At 34.6% G+C, this 23,930-nt stretch overlaps 1 protein-coding gene across 7 annotated transcripts in view; it reads left to right on the top strand.

The window, feature by feature from the left end:
• Positions 1-23,930, top strand: part of LOC129802393 (uncharacterized) — a 209,251-nt gene that overhangs the window by 98,127 nt on the left and 87,194 nt on the right. For all 7 annotated transcript variants that reach the window (XM_055848161.1, XM_055848164.1, XM_055848166.1 and 4 more), the window contains 3 exons: positions 7,134-7,348; positions 13,468-13,584; positions 15,424-15,669. In XM_055848161.1, the coding sequence (XP_055704136.1) occupies positions 7,134-7,348; positions 13,468-13,584; positions 15,424-15,669 (578 nt within the window). The remainder of the gene's footprint in view (positions 1-7,133; positions 7,349-13,467; positions 13,585-15,423; positions 15,670-23,930) is intronic.

A 23,930-nucleotide genomic window follows, 5' to 3' on the forward strand; every position in this document is an offset into this window, starting at 1 on the left:
GACAAAGTTTGGCTGTAGTACATTGTGAAGTATTTTGGAAAATGTGTCGATCTGCAAATATAAAATTATTACTTTTAACTGCAAATAAAGAACACAAATACTTAATGAAAACAAACCTAAATACCATTCACAAGTAAAAGTTGATTATTTGAAGGGATGAATAATCACATTGAACATTTTTTGCTGACCACATTTATTTATTCCATTTATCATTCAATATTTGTACGTATTGACATTAATTGGAAGATAGCAGAAGAGCTTTCACCTTTCGAAAACGTCTGAGAATATTAATATCCTTGTAATTGAGTTCAAACCTCCGTCTGCGTCTGGGCATCTAAATAGAACTTAATGAAAAGTGGAAGTGGTTGCATTTTCCAACAGACGTGTACAACAATGTTCTTGCGGAAAATTGTCATTTCCTCTCCCACGCAACTGGAAAATGCTCCCAAGATACTCTGCAGCAGGGAATGATGATATTTTCCCACCTGTCGACAGTCCCAAGGATGCAATTCTGCATGGTAGCAGCTTTTGCATAAAAGTATCCTCACGGGTGGCTAATTGGATTCACCCGGCCTCAATTATTGACTTTGAAAATTGAATGTGAAATTGAATTAAATCAGAAACGCGATTTTATTATATTGGTGGTTGCCTAATAATTTTGCATTCAGTTATCTAATTTGATATTACCATCCTGATTCCTGATGCCATCGATGGAGAATAGTAAATTGTGCAGTCTTTCATGAATATTCTATAAATTGTAATTGTACCGCCAATTTAATTTACATGTTTTCCAGTTTCAAATAAACTCCCTCACAATGTCTAACATGTAAAATTCTCGGGAACATGTGGTTGACAGTTTGGGAAAGTGGGATAATTAAACAGGATTTAGTGTAGGAAAGGATAGTCAGCAGAATTAATGAAAAATATATTCACTGTATATAATTAAGCACCTGCTGACAGGTACAAGTAAGAGGTTTCGAAAGAACTAGTCGAGTTGCAGATTAACCAGTATTTAGATGGGGTTCAGGTAATTGAAAAGACACTTCAGGGCCAGATAGGAATAATTATACCCATTGAAGGACAAAAGAATCAATTGCAGATATGCAAAATATTTAATAGATTCTCGAACATTTAAAATTCAATTCTCGCAAAACCAAAAAAAAAAATTAATTAAAGGGAAAAGTTGCAGGTTATGGATTTAAATAACATCACATATGGATAAAAAAAAGTAATAATCCTTTAACGATTTAACTGGAAAAATGCAATAAGCAAAAAATTATATTCTGAGTGTAGTACATACAGGGGAGAGTGGATAAATTTAATAATTACAGGGTATTATAAAATCAAACGTTATTACAATCTACTACAATCTTAAAATATTATAATTTAAATACGATTTTTAAAGTTATATAAAAATGTAACTTTGTAGAATTTCCCCACATAAAAATTAGGGGGGGGGGGGTAGTTTCAGACATACATGACTCGCGGAAACATTGTATTCTTTATTATAAATTAATAGGATAGAAACTAACCTAACTTTGCAGTAATATAGTTTATAAATATTTAGCAAATAAGTCTTGATATTAACTTTAACTGTCTGAAACTAGCTCATCTTCCCCTAAAAGTAAATTTTTCATCTGCATTAAAAGGAATACAAGTCTATTGACTGAAATAGGTTCTAGAAGAACTGTGCCAAATTTCGAACGACATGCGATATCGGACACATGATATGTTACTTAGAGACGTTGTCAGAAAAGTTTAGAGAGTTTTGAAAGATCGAAAAACTTTGAAGAACTTTGTGTTCGATTTTGCACGCAAAACAATATCTATATTTTTGTTCATTTTTGAAAGTATTAAAAATTATTTTAGAGAAAACAGGGACGATAAACTTTATAGAATTTAAAATAATATATTTATGAAATTCAATTTGTATAAAAAAAATATGACGCTTGTATTTGGATATTTTATTGCTTATAACGGAATCTGTTCGAAATTTAGCATCCTTCTTATAATCGGTTTTTAAACCAGTTATACGAGTGATTGTAATTAGATTACTTTTCTTACAAATACAATTTCAATATTATATTTATCTACTTATGTTACTTTTTTTGTTAGGGCGGTTCACAACGTCTAAGTTACTTCGTCATATTATTTATTTGACTGATAAGTTATTCACTTCATTTGTTAAAAGTTTGTTAAATGCTGTTCCTGGAGATTTTCTACGAAATATATATGTTTTGCAAAACCGTTTAGCAAACCTCTTGTGGATTGACCGCTACTAATTTCTTTTTTCTGAGAGAGATTGGAGGAAAACTCTTTCCATCTTTAGGCAATTAGGTGGAACAGGTAGATCCCATTCGACATTCTCTTTCCAAATCTTCTGTAAAATGAGTTTCCCGATTACAATGACTACCAGACCAAAAGGGTCATAGAGTGCTTAAATTGTGCTTAAGTTCAACAAGCTTTATACTAAACTGGTTACATTTTGACTTGGACTAAGCTGTATATAGAGGTTTTCTTCTGTTCTGTGTCTAAAATATGTTTAAACTCTGACGACTGCATATCTCTCACACTACAATAAACATTAATTAAGATAAAATACTTAGATTTATGTTATATTCATGTAAATTAAATATTAAATTTCATAAAATATTTTACACTGATCCCCTTCTCTGATTGTCTGGAGCTCGAAACCATTTAGCCATTTGTTCTAAAAGACATTTGGTGGTAGGGTCGAGTCTACACATATGGACAGATTAAGGGTATAACGGGTTGTAATTCGTTTTCTTTTTGACTAAATAAAATGAAATTTTTAGTATAAGTTCTTCAATATAGCTCCTTTCGATAACCTCCAAAGAATTTATTAAAATATTCCCCTAAGCCCCCCAAATAATTTGGATCTTCTGATCATATCAAATTCTCCACTTGTGGACACTTTTACACACTTATGGATGCTCATGTACACACTTCTGGACACAAGTTAAAAAGTGTTAGAAATCCAAATTGATAATAAAAAATGTAGTGAAAGGGAATGTAAGTAAAATACTATAATTTTAAGCAAGTTCATCAACTTTTATTCATTTTTTTCTTTAATTTTTTTTCAACAGTTAATTTTCTTTTACACCTCTTTTCTTTTTTTCTTCTTATTTTTTGAAGTTTTCTTCTTTCTTGATCTACTTTTCTTCATTTATTCGTCTTCTGTCTATTTCATCTTCCTCAATTTTCTTGTCTCACTTGTTTGATCTCTGAACAACTTCCGGATGCCTCCTTAAAAATCTGTAGAACGACTGATTTGATGGTCTTGCGTTCTTAAAACCCCATTTGGAATTGCGTCACTGAAATGAATTTCTCTACTGTGGCTAGTATCATCTTTAGTTATGGGAAAGCTACACTTAGCAGAATAGAAAATCCACCTCACGATTTCCTCTCGCGTTTTCTTTTTCAAAGCACTGTGATATCCTCCATGACCAGATACCTTATTCGGAGATTTTCCGGAGACTTTCTGTGTAGTGTGGTACAGGAATGTGCTGAGAATCCTTCGTCAAGTTCATTCCATTTTCAATAATGACCTTTAAGGTCTTCGTTACGCTCTGGCAGGAATATAGCTGCTGTTTTTTGTTCTTTTCTTTGCACTTTTAAAAAAAAGGTTAGGTTATGTTGAAAAATATACAATCATTTAGTTTAAAATCTACAATTTTCAGAAAATCTTTAAATAGGATTATACACAACACTTTTCCACTTGATATCAAACATTTACCTAAAATTTTACTTGATATTGTTTGCCAGAAATCCTCTTCAACTCCATGGAAAAAACTTATTACAACGATTGACAATGCTCCAATGATAAAATTTTGTGAGTGCGCCACTCGTAAAATATCACGTCCATAAGTGTATAATCTCCTCAAATAAATTTACGCTTATGGGCATCTCCTAATTTAATATTTCTATACCAAAATATCTAAAAAAAATAAATTAAAAAAGGAAAATTAGTAACTAATGAAAGAGTATCAGAAGCATAACATTGGGAAGTTTCTCTCCCCAAACTTGTAAAGAGCGGGCTTGAACGGTGTATCTGGATTATAAAAATTGATATTGGTCTCCGACTCCACCGTAGCTTTGGATCGTCCGATGTGCTTTGGTGTCTTGATCTCCTTCTTGCCACCTAACTTTTGTTATTTTTAAATTTTTTTTTTCTCTCAACTTTTAACTTATTGTTCTTCGAACCAACACGGCAACATCACGTGCTAGCTCCCTAGCCACGTTGTCGAATTTCCCATGTGTCATATCTGGCAGTTTCCCCCCTTCCCACACATCCTGGTGAGTACTGCTTGTCAGTCTGCAGAGAAAAGATCGTTTAACACGACAAAAGACTACACAGCCTGAGAAAAAGCATTTCCGCCGTTTGGCTTTGGAGGCTGGTCGTCAACGCTAAGACGGCGGCGGACGCTTGGTATGGGGGGCTAATGTAAAGGCACATGTTGGTAATAAAAATACATACATACATACATACATACATTAAATATTTTCGATAAAATATATGAAATTTTGACATTAAAACTTGCAAGTGCGTTAGCAAATATCTTAACAATTTCATGTATTTTTAATCAATTGTCGCATCAGCAAAATATTTTTCTTATAACAATTAGAATTGTGGTTAAATATTAAAGGAAATTAGTTTTCAAGTTGTATTTGAAGATAAGCCATAAAATAATGTTAATATTGTAATTTTCCAACATTTATTTTATGTAAAAAATAGAGATTTCTACGAGCTGTCCATAAGTGTGTAACATCCATAAGTGTAGACTCCACCCTACTGTTCAAATTAGCAGTAAAACGTAAATTTGGTCAACAAAAATTCAAATTTGAGGAGCACTCCATTTAGAACTCTGTGCTCCCAGCACGTCTTTTAGATCACAATAAAAAATACTATTTTGTAAAATATTTAGTAAACGTTTGTGATTTCGCACTATATGAGGACTTATTAAATGCTTATTAATTCGTAAAACTAAAATCATAAAATTAATACGTTCATAAAAATTTGTAGGTATACTTCTTGACAAACATTGATCCCAAAACGATCGTTTTTTATTCTTTTACAAATATTTGTTCGTAAGAGTTCGTAAACTAACAAACAAAATTCGTAATATTTTGTAATTTGCTCGTAGAGTTTTTCTAGAAAATAAAAAAAATAGCAAAATGCCGAATTCTACGAAAAATTTTCCTAATTACGTACAATATTTTTAAAAGACTATGAACTTTTGCGAACTTGTTAGTTTTCCGATTCACGAGCATTTGGTAGGTTCCCAGTTTGAATTCCCAACCATTTACGAAATAATATTAATTTTAAAATGTGTACAGTGCCGGCCAAAAGTTTCTTGACAAATTTGTGTTCGAGGAACCAGATGGAAAGAATGATAGAAAAAAAAGTTTTTAAAGTTTTTCTTCTTGCAAATGAGTGGCATATAATCCTAAAATGTAAATTATGTATTAAAAAATAAATAATTCTTTTTATTTTATAACAAAAATAATCGTTTTATCAAAAGTAAAACATGATAGGCAAGTTCAGTCTGGCTAAAAGGTTACAGATTTACTTATTCAATGCGTTTTAAATAAAACTGCAACATTTTAAATTAGATTGAACTTGCTTACCTATGAAATTCAAGGAGTCACCCAACCATTCTTATCATTTTCCTCAATTTGCGATTGATTTTTGTAATATTTGGCACCTGTGTCACTATTCAAAATACCTATAATCCCATAATACGGTTATCAACCCTCTGTTTATTTCATGAAATTTTGTTGATCTAAACGGTGATCCGTCCCGGAGTCTTAAGAAGCAGGGAAATTTTTATGCAAATTTTGGCAAAGGGAAAATATTGAGTTTTCGTCTCTCCTTCATCTTAGATCTTAATCATAATCAAATGTTATTAATAAAAATTAGACAAATATTTGTTGAAAGATTCTGGTCTAATCTTATTGATCAAGATTTACGAGATTGCTGACCACAGTTAAAATTTTACTATTCAATTAAATGGGGTTAATGTTTTTTTTTAATCAAATTCATGATACTTAGTTTATTCCAATTAATTTCTTATCTTCTGTTTATGAATACCCAAATTGTATCATTAACTAAGTTTAATGTCTACAAATACCAAAGCTCTATGTCAAGATCCCATCATTTCATATCCTCTCTTACAATTAATTATTTTGCCTTGTTTAGTGAAAATTTATGAGGGACTTCTTTATCTTTCTGATATGCTAATGGATGATATTTCTTCGGGAACATGTGTAAAGAGTCTTTCTAGAGGCAGTTAAGCGTAATGAAATTAGTTGCTTCTGCCAAAAAAAAAGTCTAGTTTGGTCCTTCACCAAGAAATCCTGCTCTCCCTTCCCTGTTCACTTTTGGGCTCTTTTAGAACAATTTATACCTCTTACGTGTCGACATTCCTTCCATCGCAAAGATTTATCACACGATGCCGTGCGCAAATTGCGATAGTCGCGAGTTTTAGGTAGCTTTTGGGGCGGAAAATGTAAGAGATCCAAGCATATAATTCTTACCATTTCCCCATAGCACTTAATCATTTTATATCGTTGATATTCTCTCTTACTACATTTCATTCATCAATGTGGAAAATTTTGGCGGGAATGAACGATGCCGGTAATTCAATTTGAATTTGAGCTGAAAATAATCTCTTGTGAGAATTGTTTCTCACCTCATTTATTCAATACATTATTAATGATCTTTTAATTGAATAGATACGGGTGCTATTAACTCGCTTCACTGCTCGTAAATTGACTTTCTTAAGCTTTTAGTTTTTGGTATTGGAAGGGAACTAAGGGAACCCTCTGGCAATCGTATGAGCTTATGCTTCATTGATTTGTTCCTGTTTCATCAGTGTTTCATGCAACAAAACTAAGGATTAGTTGCATTGGATATTAAGGGAATCTCATGCAACTTACTTTAAAAATCTGGTTGTTAATTCTTTAAAAGATTTTTTATGGGAAGAATTTTGTAGTTTTGAGGGAAAATCTCAAGGATTCTTGTTGTAAAGTTATCAAATTTCAAAATCAAAGCTCAATTTAAAGAGTATGTGGCATCGGCATCCAAATTCAATTACTCTTTACCTTTGCAGTGTCGGACTTTACGGAAACCCTGGCCCAAGTATATGAACAACATGCCGAAGCTCTCCAAGTTCTAGTTTCGAATTACCGAAAGAAAAACAGTGAATTGCGGAAGGAACGTCCTGCCTGCCACTCAACTCTGTTCCATGCCTGGGAGACGCTGTTGCAGGAGATTGAGGCGGACTCTCAGTCAACAAGCGATGTTGCTAGTGCTCTATCAAGACAGGTAAATACAAATATGTGTCATCTCAACTTTCCCATTTGATTTTTTTTTTTATTTGTACTTCCTCACCAAATGCAGTACAAGAATTATACCATCATTTCAATATGTTTTAATTTGATGACAAAATATTTCATCAACATTAAAATTCTATAATTTTGAATTAGCAACTGTTGATGCAGAAACAAATGAGATATTCGCTCCAATTCACAAAATTTTCCTCTCCAACACAATAATGTTCTAGGTGGGGAAAATTGAAATGGATGTCTGTTGTGAAAATGAAATAATTATCTCATTCTACATGAATGAATCACTATTTTCGGCAAGAGGCATATTTTCCACACTTTTCCCCCTTGGGGGCCTTTTTTACTGATGGGAAACCTTATGCTTTGAATTAATTTCCATAATACAACATTGACGATAATAAAAGCACATTATTATTTATTTTTCACCAGTCATATAACCATATCGTCACATTTCCCTAATTCATTCTTTTCCCATTTACACCCAAAACACATTTGTCCAGAGCTATTTTTACGCCCACCATCCACAGAAAATTTGCTCATTTTCATCAACGGATTTTCCACCAAATGAATCTGATTTTTAGTTAATGCCTCCAATGAAGTGTGTATAAGTTTCACATGATACCAAATTGATTTCACAACTCAGTCGTCTTTTAATTACTTTGTAAAAGTTCTATTTTGTGCTGTAAGAGCAAAATCAGTGCGATAGTCTATTATAGAAATCCTTTCGAAAGGTTGATTGTCTACGGGAAGTGTGCAATTTAGCTGGTGGAGCTTTTAGCTCAGGATGCAGACAATAAACACATCAAACACTTACCACCTTGCTAAACTATCTCTCCAGAAATCCTCGAGAATCCACAGAGTGTTGAGTTGATTTTGCTCAATTCAGCAAACACCAAGTAATTAAATTAAATAGAGAAGATAAATTGAATTATCACTGAAATAGAAAGTCATTAAGAGAAAACGAATACAGCTCTATTAATTTATTATTTTTACCTTTGGTATTGAAAAAAAAAACAATTTTTGAAAAGGAAATTTAATTTTCCATTTCACAATATTACATTATCCAGTTGTTATGAAATAGGAATATTTCTCTAAAGGGAACTTGAATTATAGAAAAGCTAAATTAAAGAAAACGAGTACTTTTTCACGATATTCCAGAAAATCTGAAATAGGATAACAAAAAATTACCACACTAGAATTTTATTGTATTCTTCATTTCGAAAGTTTCCCTCTGGTCTTTAACAAACAATTTCCAAAATTTTGCCTTTTTGGAGATTTCGACCAATTCGGAATTTCGACTACGGGATTTTCGCCCATTCGGGATTTTGGTTTTCTGGATTTTGGCTTTTCGGGATATTGGCCGTTTTGGAATTTTGACCCATTCAGGATTTTAGCCTATTTTGGATTTTGATTTTTCGTGATTTTGACCTATTCGAGATTTAGGCTATTCAGGATTTTAGATATTCCGGATTTTGACTCTACGAGATTTTAATGCTCAAGATTTTGGGCTGTCTCCAGATGTTAGTATTCAGGATTTAACCTTTTCGTGATTTTGACCCATTCGAGACTTTGGCTATTCAGGATTTTAGCTATTCGGGATTTTGACTCAGTCGAGATTTTGATTTTTTGAAATTTTAGTGTTCAAGATTTCATCTTCTTCGGGATTATGGTGTTTTCTAGAATTTAGTATTCAGGATTTTGGTCCCTTTGGGATTTTGGTCAATCCGTGATTTCGTCTCATTCGGGATTTCGTCTCATTCGGGATTTTGGTTTTTCCGAGATTGTAGTGTTTGGGATTTGGGCCATTCCTGATTTTGGCTATTTTCGATTATAGCTTTTCCAGATTTCGACCCATTCGGGATTTTAACTGTCTTGAGATTTTATTGTTCATAATTTTGGATTTTCAGGATTTTAGTTTTTAGGAATTTTGGCTTTTTCGAGATTCTAGTGTTTAGGATTTTGGCTCCTTTGAAATTTTTACCCATTAGGGATTTTAACTTTTCGGGATTTTATCTCATTCGGGATATTGGCTTTTCACGATTTTGACACATTCGGGATTTCGACACATACGAAATTTTAGTTTTTGTACTAAAAAATACTTTAAAATGGAGGAAGCTTCTTTACAATCATACTTAATTAACATAAAAGCTCTTGATAATAAATCAATGCATAAGTAATATTCTTAAATACTTCTCAAAGGCAGAATAATGCTATATGAATACGTCTAAGTTGATTGTTAAAATTTCTATCAATGAAGGTGGACCATAACCATAATTCTATGATCATAATTCCAAAAAGGCAGTGGGCGCATGATATGACCTTACTGCTACAAGTTTTTTGTACCAATTCTATATTTTTCAGTCTAATAAATATATTAATTATTAAATATTATTATTATTTGTATCTAAAATATTATAAATAGATAAAGTATAAATAATTTTAAATGCCCAAAGTTAACCAAGGTATTTGGACCTTATCATTTCACACAACAAATCATAACATTGCTCTATCAGGTACGACGCATCGGGAGGGGAAGTGATTTGGTGACGTCAGTGTAAATCGAGCGAATCGAGAATTTACAGTGTAGCAATTGTTCCATTTGTCGTCAGTTAACTTGCTAAGCTATTTTTTTTCTCTGTTCGTAAATAAAATGTGCAAATTGGTGGTAATTTTGTGCAGGAATGGCTACCATCAGGATATTAAACGATAAAGGTGAGTTGCAAAGAGTGGAAAAGACCAAAACCATCAAGTGATCAATGTTTCTTTGTTCAGGAAATCCAGAGAAAAGTGGCTAAAGGAGTGTTTGTGTTGCGACTGAGATTCTCTACAATCAACAGCCAATCCAGCAAGTCCAGGATCATGAGGAAGCTGGTGGTGTTCCTCCAAGACCACCCCAACAGGAAGGTTCAAAAGTGGAAGCTGCGATAAAGCAAATTCTGCGAGAGATAAGCATATGAAAATCTCCTATTTGCCAATAATTTCTTCCGGAAAGAAGACTTCCACAGTCTAATAAATTTCTGATCAAATGGGCAGATTCGAAGATCTATTGGACTTCAAGGAGAGGAAGGAGTAGGAAGGTATGATCTTAAATAAATCATTTTTCTGTAAATCATTGTGAACAAATTTGCGAAAATTTGTACAAAAGAAGTGTATATTTTTTTCTTTTCTAATATATTCTTTCTGTCTTTGCAGATTTCCTCAAACTACTTTCAAATATTTCAATTTAAACCCACCAAATACTGGAAAAATCAGCAAAGAATATTTTCAAAATTTCAACACTCTGTATTAAAATTTATTTAGTATTTTCCTGAGTGACTGTTAAGGAAAGAGTTAAAAGTGATCGATCATGCTCATCACCAAGATAATCACGATAATCCTTAGAAATAAACGGAAATAAATAACCAAGGAAATAATTTTAGAAAGATGCCAATAAATTAATTCACATAGCAGATAAAAGTAATTTAAGACTTAATGAAATTGTTTATTTTTTTAAAAGGAGCAATTTTTGTAGTCTGATTTCAAAAACTGTTCTTAATATTTTCTGTATTTTCTAGTTTTAGGCTACACCAACTTATTTTTGTATTCATCAATTTTTATATTAAAAAATAAAATTACTTAATAAATAAATTGCTTTTGAAAATATTAAGTTATTTGTTCCTTGTTATCGGCCGTTGATATTTGTTAGAACACGTAAAAAGAAATTTGGAGGAACTTGACGTATTTTGGAGAACTTTCGGAAAAACATTTCTGCAATGATTTATTTAGAATTATTCAAGAAAAATTGGGTCAAGTGCGTTTAAGTAATAAGAAGATTCTTTAAAAGAAAATAATTGGTATTGATATCTTTTTAAGTTTCTTTCATGTATTTACAGAATTTTTCAGCCAATCTATAAGATAAACGAGAAATGTAATTTATCTTAAACGAAAGAACTATTTAACTCTTTCGTCTCTTTTGGGACTCTGAGTACCCAAAGCAGCATATGAATGTTCTGTGAAAAACAATGTTTTTAATTATTCAAAACTGATAAAAATTTATTTTCTTGTATATATACAAATTATAAAGAAGTTCAAATGTAACATATTTTTTGTAGAACCTCAATTAATTCCTGAGCTTAGATATTTTTGATTAAAAAATGGTGAAATTGGCTTGCAGCATTTTTTAATGAAATATATCTAAGCTCAGGCATTAATTAAGGTTCTATAAAAAATATTTTACATTTGGACATCCTTATAGTTTGTAATCATCCACAAGAATAGAATTTTTATCAGTTCTAAATAATTTAAAAACATTGTTTTTCACAGAACATTCATATGCTGCTTTGGGTACTCAGAGTCCCAAAAGAGACGAAAGAGTTAACTTACTATTAGTGCTGCTGAAGTAAAAGACTGTGGATTCTTTATTTCATATCACTATTCAATTTTTTTTGCAAAAGTTTATTCCATTTTACAAATTTCAATTACAGAAACTTTTATTTAAAGAAAATTATGATATTAAACTCCTATATTTTTTTAATATAAAAATTGATGAATACAAAAATAAGTTGGTGTAGCCTAAAACTAGAAAATACAGAAAATATTAAGAACAGTTTTTGAAATCAGACTACAAAAATTGCTCCTTTTAAAAAAATAAACAATTTCATTAAGTCTTAAATTACTTTTATCTGCTATGTGAATTAATTTATTGGCATCTTTCTAAAATTATTTCCTTGGTTATTTATTTCCGTTTATTTCTAAGGATTATCGTGATTATCTTGGTGATGAGCATGATCGATCACTTTTAACTCTTTCCTTAACAGTCACTCAGGAAAATACTAAATAAATTTTAATACAGAGTGTTGAAATTTTGAAAATATTCTTTGCTGATTTTTCCAGTATTTGGTGGGTTTAAATTGAAATATTTGAAAGTAGTTTGAGGAAATCTGCAAAGACAGAAAGAATATATTAGAAAAGAAAAAAATATACACTTCTTTTGTACAAATTTTCGCAAATTTGTTCACAATGATTTACAGAAAAATGATTTATTTAAGATCATACCTTCCTACTCCTTCCTCTCCTTGAAGTCCAATAGATCTTCGAATCTGCCCATTTGATCAGAAATTTATTAGACTGTGGAAGTCTTCTTTCCGGAAGAAATTATTGGCAAATAGGAGATTTTCATATGCTTATCTCTCGCAGAATTTGCTTTATCGCAGCTTCCACTTTTGAACCTTCCTGTTGGGGTGGTCTTGGAGGAACACCACCAGCTTCCTCATGATCCTGGACTTGCTGGATTGGCTGTTGATTGTAGAGAATCTCAGTCGCAACACAAACACTCCTTTAGCCACTTTTCTCTGGATTTCCTGAACAAAGAAACATTGATCACTTGATGGTTTTGGTCTTTTCCACTCTTTGCAACTCACCTTTATCGTTTAATATCCTGATGGTAGCCATTCCTGCACAAAATTACCACCAATTTGCACATTTTATTTACGAACAGAGAAAAAAAATAGCTTAGCAAGTTAACTGACGACAAATGGAACAATTGCTACACTGTAAATTCTCGATTCGCTCGATTTACACTGACGTCACCAAATCACTTCCCCTCCCGATGCGTCGTACCTGATAGAGCAATGTTATGATTTGTTGTGTGAAATGATAAGGTCCAAATACCTTGCAAAGTTAACTAATAAAATAAAAAAAAATTTGATGTTGTTATTTCTAGAAGAAATTTTAAATAACGTAGGCTTAAATAAAAATGTTCATATTTGTTTAATTTTCAAAATTGTTTTATTGAGAATATTATGCGCTGTGAATAAAATGATAATCCCTCTAAATATAAAAATCAGAAGTGTCAAATAATACAGATTATTATTCGACGAATATATTCAATCAAAGTTATTAAATGGCCAATACTGCAGGCTAATGGATTGTTATAAAAATAAATTGTCAAATTCATTTCACATTTCATTTATTTGTAAGTAATAAATAATAGATTATTTATTATCCAATCAAGAGCTTTTATTGAAAGCTCTTAAATTGCTATTGTTGAATGCATCATCATTATATTTATCGTAAGGTTTTAATTTAAATTTAGTAATAAAATTTGACTTTAATTTTCAGGTTGCTCGGCCCTTGCTGGAGAGGTCGTTCCACAGGAAAGTGCAAAGTAGAAAAATTTTTACACATCGGGAATCATTTGACACAATTATCGCAAAGACTGAGGAAAAATTATCAAAAGTAAGTGAAAATTCTATTCAAGTATGTGCTTGGGAGAGATAAAATGGAAATCCCATTCGATTTAATGTATAGGATTTCCGGAATCAGTGACGCAAATCGAGTGTCATGACAAAGTGCTCCAGAATTGGAAGGAAGAAAAAGAGATTAATTCAGGGTTATCCATCAAGGGGCAATTAACTGGGGCAAAATGAATATTTTGTGTTCACTTTTGCCACTATTATTATAATATTTAATGAGTATTTACAGTACTTTTGCAATTTTGAAAATAATCCTAATGACTTTCAAAATATTCATACACTAAGGAAAACCCTAAAAATTTAAAACAACTCTATGGCAGAGTTGAATTAACTCTACGAATATCGATGTAATTGTTACTCTTTTTCGTTGTAAATTTTAGTAAATAGAGATGAAACAACTCTTCATGTGAGTTGAATTAATTCGTCGGATATCGATGTAATTATTACACTTTTTCTATGTAAAATTTCATCTCGACTGAAGTATATGCTTAAGTGTTTTCGTTTTAAGAATATACTTCAGTCAAGAAGATTTTCGTGTGACAAAGTTCATATGGAACATCAACTAGAAATATGCCTAACAGTGTTGTTTCATGAAGACATGTGCGTGCATCATACGTGATATTTCGCTCGGAATTTAAGGAACTTGAGGTCAAGAAAATATTAAAAGAAGAAAATGATAAAATTAAAAAAAACATAAAATTGCAAAACGTATTCATTTTGGGGGTTGAAAGAGTTATTTAAACTCTAAAAAACGATTTTTTTAACTCTTGAAACGAATTATTTTAACTCTTAAAACGAGTTATTTTCAGTCTTAAAAAGAATTTACACTCTTTTGTCACGTAAATTTTAGGAAAAAATTATTGAAACAACTTTTCCGAATATTACACCTAAATACAAATAAAGGCAACTCTAAAATATAATTAATCGAAAATAACAACGAGAAAGAATTAATGCAACATCGATTCGAGTAAGTTTTACTCGATTATTTTTCTAAGTGTCTGCGATATTCACAAAATATTTGGAATATTCGCAATTAAGTATTTATAATATTTTTCAAGAGCATAAGCGATTTAGTGCAATAGTCATTTGATATTTACAATAATAATTTGTCAATTAACAAAATTTAGTAAATTTTCACTAATCCATATATTAACAATATTCATAGCTAAAGTCACGATTTTCGCAATCTTCGCAAAATCAGATTATTCGCAGTACAAATAATGACTGTGTGAGGTAATGTTCATGATATTCGTAATTTTTACAATACTCTGTTTATAAAGTGTTCGCGGTATTTAGAATATTCATAGAAAATTATCAATATTCACAAATTATTCGTGATATATTCGCAATATTCCCAAAAAAAATATTTATATTATTCACTAAAGTGCAAACAATATTTGCAATATTCTTATTATTTACAAAAAATTATCGATATTCAAATGTTATTTTTGATATTTTCAAAATTGAATTTGTGTTGTGTCTTTGTCACTGGAATGCCCCTTGGTTATCACAAATTCCTTAACACTGAAAGTCTTACATGGGATTGTGGACAACTTTGGATTACTAACACCTCTAATACTTCTCTATTCGTTTTTTTTCGTGCAATTCTACCCAATTGTGTGGGAGAACAGTCAAATGGGAGTTTGTTTAGTGAAGCACAAAAAAATACGTACTTTTTCAATTAATCTGTGATTTGCTTTTGCCGCACTATCGTCAGCTCTCGTAGTCAATATCCTCTACATTTTCTATGGTGGAGCAACAGTTGAAAGAGTTTTCTATATGCTAACATTTTGTTTACTTGTGCTCTCTCTTTTCATGGTAGTGTCGAATGGATTACAAACAGAGCTTTGTGGCTCACCGTTCGAATCCTACACAACATTCTCTGACTCTCTACATCGACTCCCACAATGCTTACGTGCAACAGTTGCATGCAACCAATGCGATGCTCGAGGCTTACCACTGTGAAACTCTGCCGCAACTATTGCTGGAACTCGAAGACATTTACAATGATCTCTGCTCCATCATCTCTGAAGCTGTCCTCCAAGGTGCCGAAGCCATCTCCACGAAGGTGAGTACTGACCTACAATTACTTTATAAGGTATTATCGTACTTAGACGAATGATCTCTTAAAATTGTGTTTTTTCTTGAAAGATTTTACCCTATTAGGGGAAGGTGCCCATTGCCCATGCTTCTTACGAACCCGTGCTTCGTAATGACTAAGTATCTCCTATGTTTCTCATTAAATGTGACAATGGGATAAAATTAAACCACAATGGAATAAAATTGATAGAAAAATGGGATAATACCAAGGGGGAGATATTAGGGTCGGAAGTGGTGTACAGGTGAAAATGAAGTGCTTGGAAGTCTTTGGAAGTGGGAGTGCAAAATACAATCAAAGCAAATACACTCAAAGCAAATACACTCAAATTTATTATTAGCTTAATTGTGTTGAAATTTTTCCGAGGAAACACTCAGTTCAGAACTTTTACCAAATGAAGGACGAAAAGATGCGTTTGTAATATTTTATATTACACTAATTTTGGAAAGGTCTAATGACAATTGAAGAAATTGGGCATAATGTTGGAAAACAATAATTATATCGTATTTCCGCTATTTAGAGAAGCTTGGATGTATTTTTTCCAAAAGTAGCTTCACTAGTCTCTTGGGAAAATTCAAAATATATTGATACCCCTTCATAGAGCCCTTCATCTGGCGCTAGAAAATCAAAATATAAGAAAAATTCTTAAAATATGTATAAAAATTGAATTTTTTGGGATTTTTTTAAAAGTCTTCCTAATTTGTTCATCAGATTAAACAAATTTCTGATTTCTTAAAATAAGAAGTGCATGGGAGTGCAAGAAGTGTTGGAAGTATTGCCACATTTTCGAAAGTGTTGCGAAGTTTTGGAAGCGAGAAGGCATCTTTTGTACAAAACGTGGAAGTGCCTGGAAGTGGTGTACACATTTTCACCCAAATATTTCCCCCTTGGATAATACTTATACCACATTGGGATAAAATCTTATATCAAATTGGGAGGAAACTTATACCACAATGAGAAGGAACTTATCATCCGTGAGATAAAAATTACATCACAGTGGGATAAAATTTATACCACAATTGGATAAAACTTATGCCACAGTGGGAAAAAATTTGTGCCACACGATTTACAATTACAAAATTGCATAGTCTCTAAAGAAGAGTCTTTAATAAAGCTTTAAGCTAAGATTTACTTTCGCTGTACAGCTATTCACTATTTTTCCACTATTTCATTTCTCTGCAATCCCAGATGGTGATTTCAGAAATGGAAATTACACCAAAAAGAAAAGCACAAGGTGCACATTTTACCATTCAAGTTCAAAATTCATTTCAATGATTCACGTGCTTTCACAACTTGGTCGTCGGAGCAAAATAAATATCATAAATTGATGCAATTTCATACTTTTTTTTCTTGCTATTTTATTACTTTTCCCCGTTGGCCCATTTGCTCCCTTCTGGCATTCAATAAATTCCTAGAAGAATTCTTTTTCACTATGTTTACTCACCTTTTTATCTGAATCCTTCTGCACAACCCTCAATAAATCTCACTACAGTTTAAATTGCTCTATGAATATTTTTCTTCACTTTTTTCTCATCTGAAAATGTGCTAAAAAATGATCAATAGGTAGAGTAAATAGCTCAGATATGTAACATTTGATGAGGCATGTGAAATGAGTTTGGAAAATGAAAATATAAATTTCATTTTCTGGTTAAGAATACCCTAGATTACCCAGAATCGTGAATATTTTAACAAATTGTGATTTGATTGTTGTTGACTCGAAACGAGTTTAATTTTAATTTTTTGCTTGCTTGCTAATAAACAGAAAATTAACCATTTTCATGGAATTGAGAGTCGTTATGCAAAAATTATGAACAAAGTAATTTACTTTGAAAGAATTTTCCGATGGAATAATTGATTTGCCATTTTTAAAAAATGGAAAATTTTTAAAGCTTTTTTTTTTGGGACACTCTCATCGATGAAATTTGTTGGTTTAAAATAGAACTCAAAAATATATTGCAGAAATTGTTACTTTTCAACGATATGCATCCACTTAGTCTGTCACAGTGTCTGGTTAGATGGGTTTATTTTTAAACCAACAGAATGCCATTGAGTATTTTGAATTTTATCGTGAAGGAAATTCCATATAAGTGGGTGGATTGAATGATAAATAAATTGGGAAAAGGTTGAGGAATCACTTGAATAAATTATAATATAATTGAAGATATGAAGAGGTAGCAGCACGCGTCAGTGGAAAAGCCTTTTTTTTACTTTTATCCGCGATGTTACGATAAATATTTAATTTAGCTATTATATTTTCTAAAAATAGAACATTCATTTTTAGATATTGTTCATTTTCACGCATCTTTAGAATATTGGAAAAAACACAATGTGGAAAGATGTTCTTTTCCCTTACCCATTTAATTTACGGTAAACTGATTGAACCTTTAAGGGGTATGTGGAAAATCCCAAAAGTTTGAAAAGGAAGCACAATATTTTAGAGAAGATCGAAAAAAAAGAGAGAATGTGTAGAGAAAATTTTCACTGAAATACATCTCATGAATAATTCATGACAACACCAATGACATGAAAATCGCATCGTCCCCACAAAGCCACCAATTAATTTTGCTCAGAGAAATGAAAAGAACGGGGAAATTTTCCTTCCATGATACACAGCTTTTCCTTCAAGTCACCATCTCGAAAGTGAGTAATTTGCTCCTGGAGCTTTCCTTCCTGGCATAACAGCAAACCCAATTAGAGAGCCTTGTGGTTGTGGTGACAAAATTCTTTCCTTTTTGTGTATTACTTGAGATTTCTCATAAGATTCACCTCGTTATTGTCACCAAATACTCCAATTTAGAGAAGATTGTGCCATGGTCACATTAACACTTTACTTTTTGCATAGCAAAGTTTCAAGGAGCCCTACAGTTACAGGAATTATAAAAAGAATTCAAGGGAGATACAAGTGGAAAACAGAAGTGTACACCGCATCAAATACTTTCAAAATTTGTATTACCTTATGGTTAAGTAAAAAGTCCTGAATCCTGTCTGCTACACGTTTTTTTTACTGTTTTTACTGTTTACTGTTTAAATGTCATCGGGTCATACTAAACGGTTTACACTCTTCAAAAAAATTCTTCGACAGTTTTGTGTTTAGTGAAGCCAGTTCTATGTTATAGCTTTCGAAGATGAAGGTAAAACAATAGGAAATACAATATGCTCTTCAGTAGGGGGAAGTGAGATACTTTTGAAATGGGGCAACTTTAAAAATGAAGTTTTTTCTCCCACTTTGAAATGGAACTGAGGAAAATAGGAAAAAAAGCTCAATTTTAAGGTACATCATTTCAAAGGTGCCCTACTTCTCCTATTACTACGACAAAGCTAAGGCGATGCAAGCAGCCAAAAAATATGAAGTTTTTGGATCTAATATAGTATCAGTTGACACGGTAAAATAATGATTCAAACAATTCCGTCTTAGTAAAATGGACGTGAAAGATAAAGCACGGTCTGCTAGGCCATTGTCGAAAATGTCAATAAAATCACGGAAATTATCGAGTTGAACAGGCACTTGAGCAATCAGTTTATTGTCTAAGGACTGAAGATTAACCAGAAAGAAGTTTGGAATCCTTTGCATAAGAGCGTAATCAAATAAATTTTTGACTGGTTACTGGTTAATATTGTTACGAATATGGGTAGAGGAGCCCCCACCCTTGTAACAAATGCACCCTGGCGGACCGACTACCCCCTAGGGGGTAAAGAAACCCATCCGTGGCCTCCATGGAGTAAAAAGATCGTGGCTTTCCTTAGTGATAATTTATTTCCCAACTTACAATCTCAGTCTGGGTATAATTTCCGTGAATTACCCATCTTGGGGCCTCTGTAGACGTAGTTAGGGGTTGATGTGGCATCAGGGTGGTTGATGGCAAGCACCACAGGCGACTCGCCCGAATCGATCTCCCAAACTCCGACGATTCCACTGCCGTGTAGAGCTCTCTCTATTGCTGCCGGCGGTCATTGGGGCATCTTCAGTGTCCTCAGTGTTTAAGGGATGGTCCTCAGGTTACATCCCCTTATGGAAGAGGGTCTGCATCTCAACTTCTGCTGATCCCCAAGGCGACTCGCCCGGCTAAATTCTCTCACGGCAGGCGGATTCAACCTGAACCGTGGAATCGTAGAGACTCCATTCACAGGAACAAGGGGATGCGCGTGTCTGGTAAGGGTTGACACGGCTATTGCAACCCCAGGAGCTTCCCCATTCACACAGCCGGCGACTCACCACGCTGTGATTGATACCACAGGCAAATTGCCTGGGTCATAAAGGGGTAATTTAAAACTCCCTCCTTCTCTGTCTTCTCCACAGACATTGCCTTCAATGTCTTGCAAAGACATGAACGTTGCCCTCCCGAAGTATAGGCTTAAGTGTAAAAATCGCACTTAAGCGCATATACTGGAATTGTCGCCCCAAAAATGGATGTTTGGGGCTATGAGGGATCCAAAGACGTATTGTGGAGATAGGGGGGGGGGTTGTCTTGGATATTTCACAACCCCTAGACATTTAAAAGGGCAAATTCGTCACATTCTCCCCAGGTTAGCTTCGATCGTCCCGATCGAACACAAAAGTTTTAAATGACGAAATAGCCTTTTGCACTTGGTTGAGATACCATAGTTTTATGAGCTCAGCTGGGTATTCTCGGTGATGATTGGGAGTGAAGAAGTATCTGGATCTTAGGTATAATGTTCGAAAAAAGTGGGAATGTCCTTGCTGATTATATTTGAGATCACGATGTTGGACTGGATTACGTAATGAATTTTACCTCACGAAGTGGGAGTGGATGGTTAGTTAACACGAAGTATGACACAGAGATGGTTCTGAGTAGTAAAGGCCGTGGGCATCCCACAACCCCTCCACATTCCTCCGATATCTCCATGACAATTCTCGTCGACTCCGGCACTAAAGGCAATGCTTCCCGTGAGGCTCAGTGGCATCATTCACCCAATGGACATGCTACTCCAAGAATTCTATCCTAGCCGGTGGAGAGCCAGGACCCTGGTCGACAGGATAATCCCACCACTCATTGGGGCAAATGGCTCTTCCAAGGGTGGTTGGGAAGATCGACAGTCCGGCCATACCTCACACCTTTGCCAGCGAAATATTTCCGGAAGCATGTAGGTAACTGCTCTGGCACGACGGGCAATGACTGGTGCACGGAAGACTATTTGGGTATTCGATGAAATGCAGACAAGAAGGGGAAGGTGTAGATAATAGGAAGGTCCACGTCAGTCTCACGAATCCTCTGAATATCGCTAACATTATCACTGTCACTCTGGTCCGAGACCGCGGCACTAAAAGTTCATCTACGAGGCCATTGGCATAATTCACCAATAAGCATGCTGATCCAAGGATAATCGACTATGTCGGTGGAGAGCCAAGACCCAGGCCGAAAGTCTCATTCCACCACTCAATGGGGAAAATGCTTCATCCAAGGGTGGTTGGGGAGATCGGCATCCTGACTTACCTCACACCATTAGCGAAATCTTCCACGGGGCATGAGAGTGACTGCTCTGGCACAGCGGATGGCGACAAATGCGCGGAACTCACTCTGAACGGTCAGTGAATTGCAGACGAAAAGAAGAACCTTTGAGACTTACATCACTTACTTCTTAGCCCTTATCACCCCACACTCCGTTGACAGAACAAATCGGTTTTATCCAGAGAAAGGGCGGCACTTCTTAGGGTTGCGGAATGTGGACAAGCCAATTGAGTTTTCTGAGAAAACTAGTGGCTGTCTGGTCATCCCAATTTGTGTCGCTAGAGTCTCAGAGGGCCTCCAGACATGTTTAGGGGTGGAAAGCCTTGAGACTCTCATGATCCATCAGCTTGAATTATCCAGGGTTGCATGAGAAGGTTCCTAATGTCGCCCGGGAACATCCCAGCATCTCACACCCTCTAGAAGCCTCATGGTAGATTACCACAGCAGGGATGACGATGTAATTCTCGGAGTTGACAGAAGTTCTCTTAAGCTGTGGAAGAACATTCCAGGAAGCAAACAAGGGGAGTCAATTGACATCTGCATCAGTGTCCTCCCCTGGACATTCAGCAGCTTCTCGGTCGCCAGCACTGGGTGCTTTAATCCTGCCGGCTGCGCCAATTGTTACGAATATGGGTAGAGGAGCCCCCACCCTTGTAACAAATGCACCCTGGCGGACCGACTACCCCCTAGGGGGTAAAGAAACCCATCCGTGGCCTCCATGGAGTAAAAAGATCGTGGCTTTCCTTAGTGATAATTTATTTCCCAACTTACAATCTCAGTCTGGGTATAATTTCCGTGAATTACCCATCTTGGGGCCTCTGTAGACGTAGTTAGGGGTTGATGTGGCATCAGGGTGGTTGATGGCAAGCACCACAGGCGACTCGCCCGAATCGATCTCCCAAACTCCGACGATTCCACTGCCGTGTAGAGCTCTCTCTATTGCTGCCGGCGGTCATTGGGGCATCTTCAGTGTCCTCAGTGTTTAAGGGATGGTCCTCAGGTTACATCCCCTTATGGAAGAGGGTCTGCATCTCAACTTCTGCTGATCCCCAAGGCGACTCGCCCGGCTAAATTCTCTCACGGCAGGCGGATTCAACCTGAACCGTGGAATCGTAGAGACTCCATTCACAGGAACAAGGGGATGCGCGTGTCTGGTAAGGGTTGACACGGCTATTGCAACCCCAGGAGCTTCCCCATTCACACAGCCGGCGACTCACCACGCTGTGATTGATACCACAGGCAAATTGCCTGGGTCATAAAGGGGTAATTTAAAACTCCCTCCTTCTCTGTCTTCTCCACAGACATTGCCTTCAATGTCTTGCAAAGACATGAACGTTGCCCTCCCGAAGTATAGGCTTAAGTGTAAAAATCGCACTTAAGCGCATATACTGGAATTGTCGCCCCAAAAATGGATGTTTGGGGCTATGAGGGATCCAAAGACGTATTGTGGAGATAGGGGGGGGGGTTGTCTTGGATATTTCACAACCCCTAGACATTTAAAAGGGCAAATTCGTCACAATATATTAGATGAGATCATATATTCTGTCAGTAGAAGAGGTAAAAAGATTGGAGTGGTATATCTCAGCTCCTGATGAACATAATTGGATGAGTGAACTATTGTTGGAAAGCTTGGTTCATTAGCTTTCAGAATCTGGTATATGTAATTGGCTATGGGTAAATCATGGTCATCCAGAACCATTTATGTCGAAGAAGACACTTTTTGCAGCGTCATTTTTGACCATCTACTGCTGGGACCAGGAGTGACCCACAATTCTCGCACTTGGACTGTTCGTTAGAGGAACTCAAAGGGTATAATTTGTGGAAGAAACTTTTTTTTTGGACGTCTTACTTTTTTTTATTCATCGACTTTTGCAAGAATTTTAACATTTTACACGCAAGGAAAAAATTACAAAAATCCTAAAAGAGTGGTTTCTGGAGGGGAAGGATAGACGTGGGGATGAAATTGATATGATATTTGGATTCCTTGGATCAACTTATGGGGGAGTACTTAGAACATTCCAAGTCGATATCTTCATTAGTTTGTCCAGAAAATGAGATAGAAGGATTTCTGTCATTTTTTTCTATGCGTATAAAATGTTAAAATTCTTGCAAAAGTCGATGAATAAAAAAAAGTAAGACGTCCAAAAAAAAAGTTTCTTCCACAAATTATACCCTTTGAGTTCCTCTAACGAACAGTCCAAGTGCGAGAATTGTGGGTCACTCCTGGTCCCAGCAGTAGATGGTCAAAAATGACGCTGCAAAAAGTGTCTTCTTCGACATAAATGGTTCTGGATGACCATGATTTACCCATAGCCAATTACATATACCAGATTCTGAAAGCTAATGAACCAAGCTTTCCAACAATAGTTCACTCATCCAATTATGTTCATCAGGAGCTGAGATATACCACTCCAAACTTTTTACCTCTTCTACTGACAGAATATATGATCTCATCTAATATTTTATTAAGATAATTTTGCCTTATTCCCTAAAGAAAGCGAAAGTTTTAAGCATTAATAAAAAAATGAGTGTTTTTTGAGATATTCTGTTTTAACTATAGCTAAATTTTCAATTAACCAGTAACCATTTATAACTGGTTATGTTTAAGAATATGACCTCTGGTCTTAGGAAAAATCTAGATGTATTGGTATCACAAGAAGTGTCTCGAGAGAACCCTTTAAATCTAATTGAATTGGAAAGAAGTAGTCCACTATGAGCTGGTCTATGGCCAAACAAATGACCAGGTTGAAGCAGACAATCGAC

This window comes from Phlebotomus papatasi, chromosome 2 (assembly GCF_024763615.1).
Source record: "Phlebotomus papatasi isolate M1 chromosome 2, Ppap_2.1, whole genome shotgun sequence".
In the NCBI taxonomy this organism is placed as follows: Eukaryota; Metazoa; Arthropoda; class Insecta; order Diptera; family Psychodidae; genus Phlebotomus; species Phlebotomus papatasi.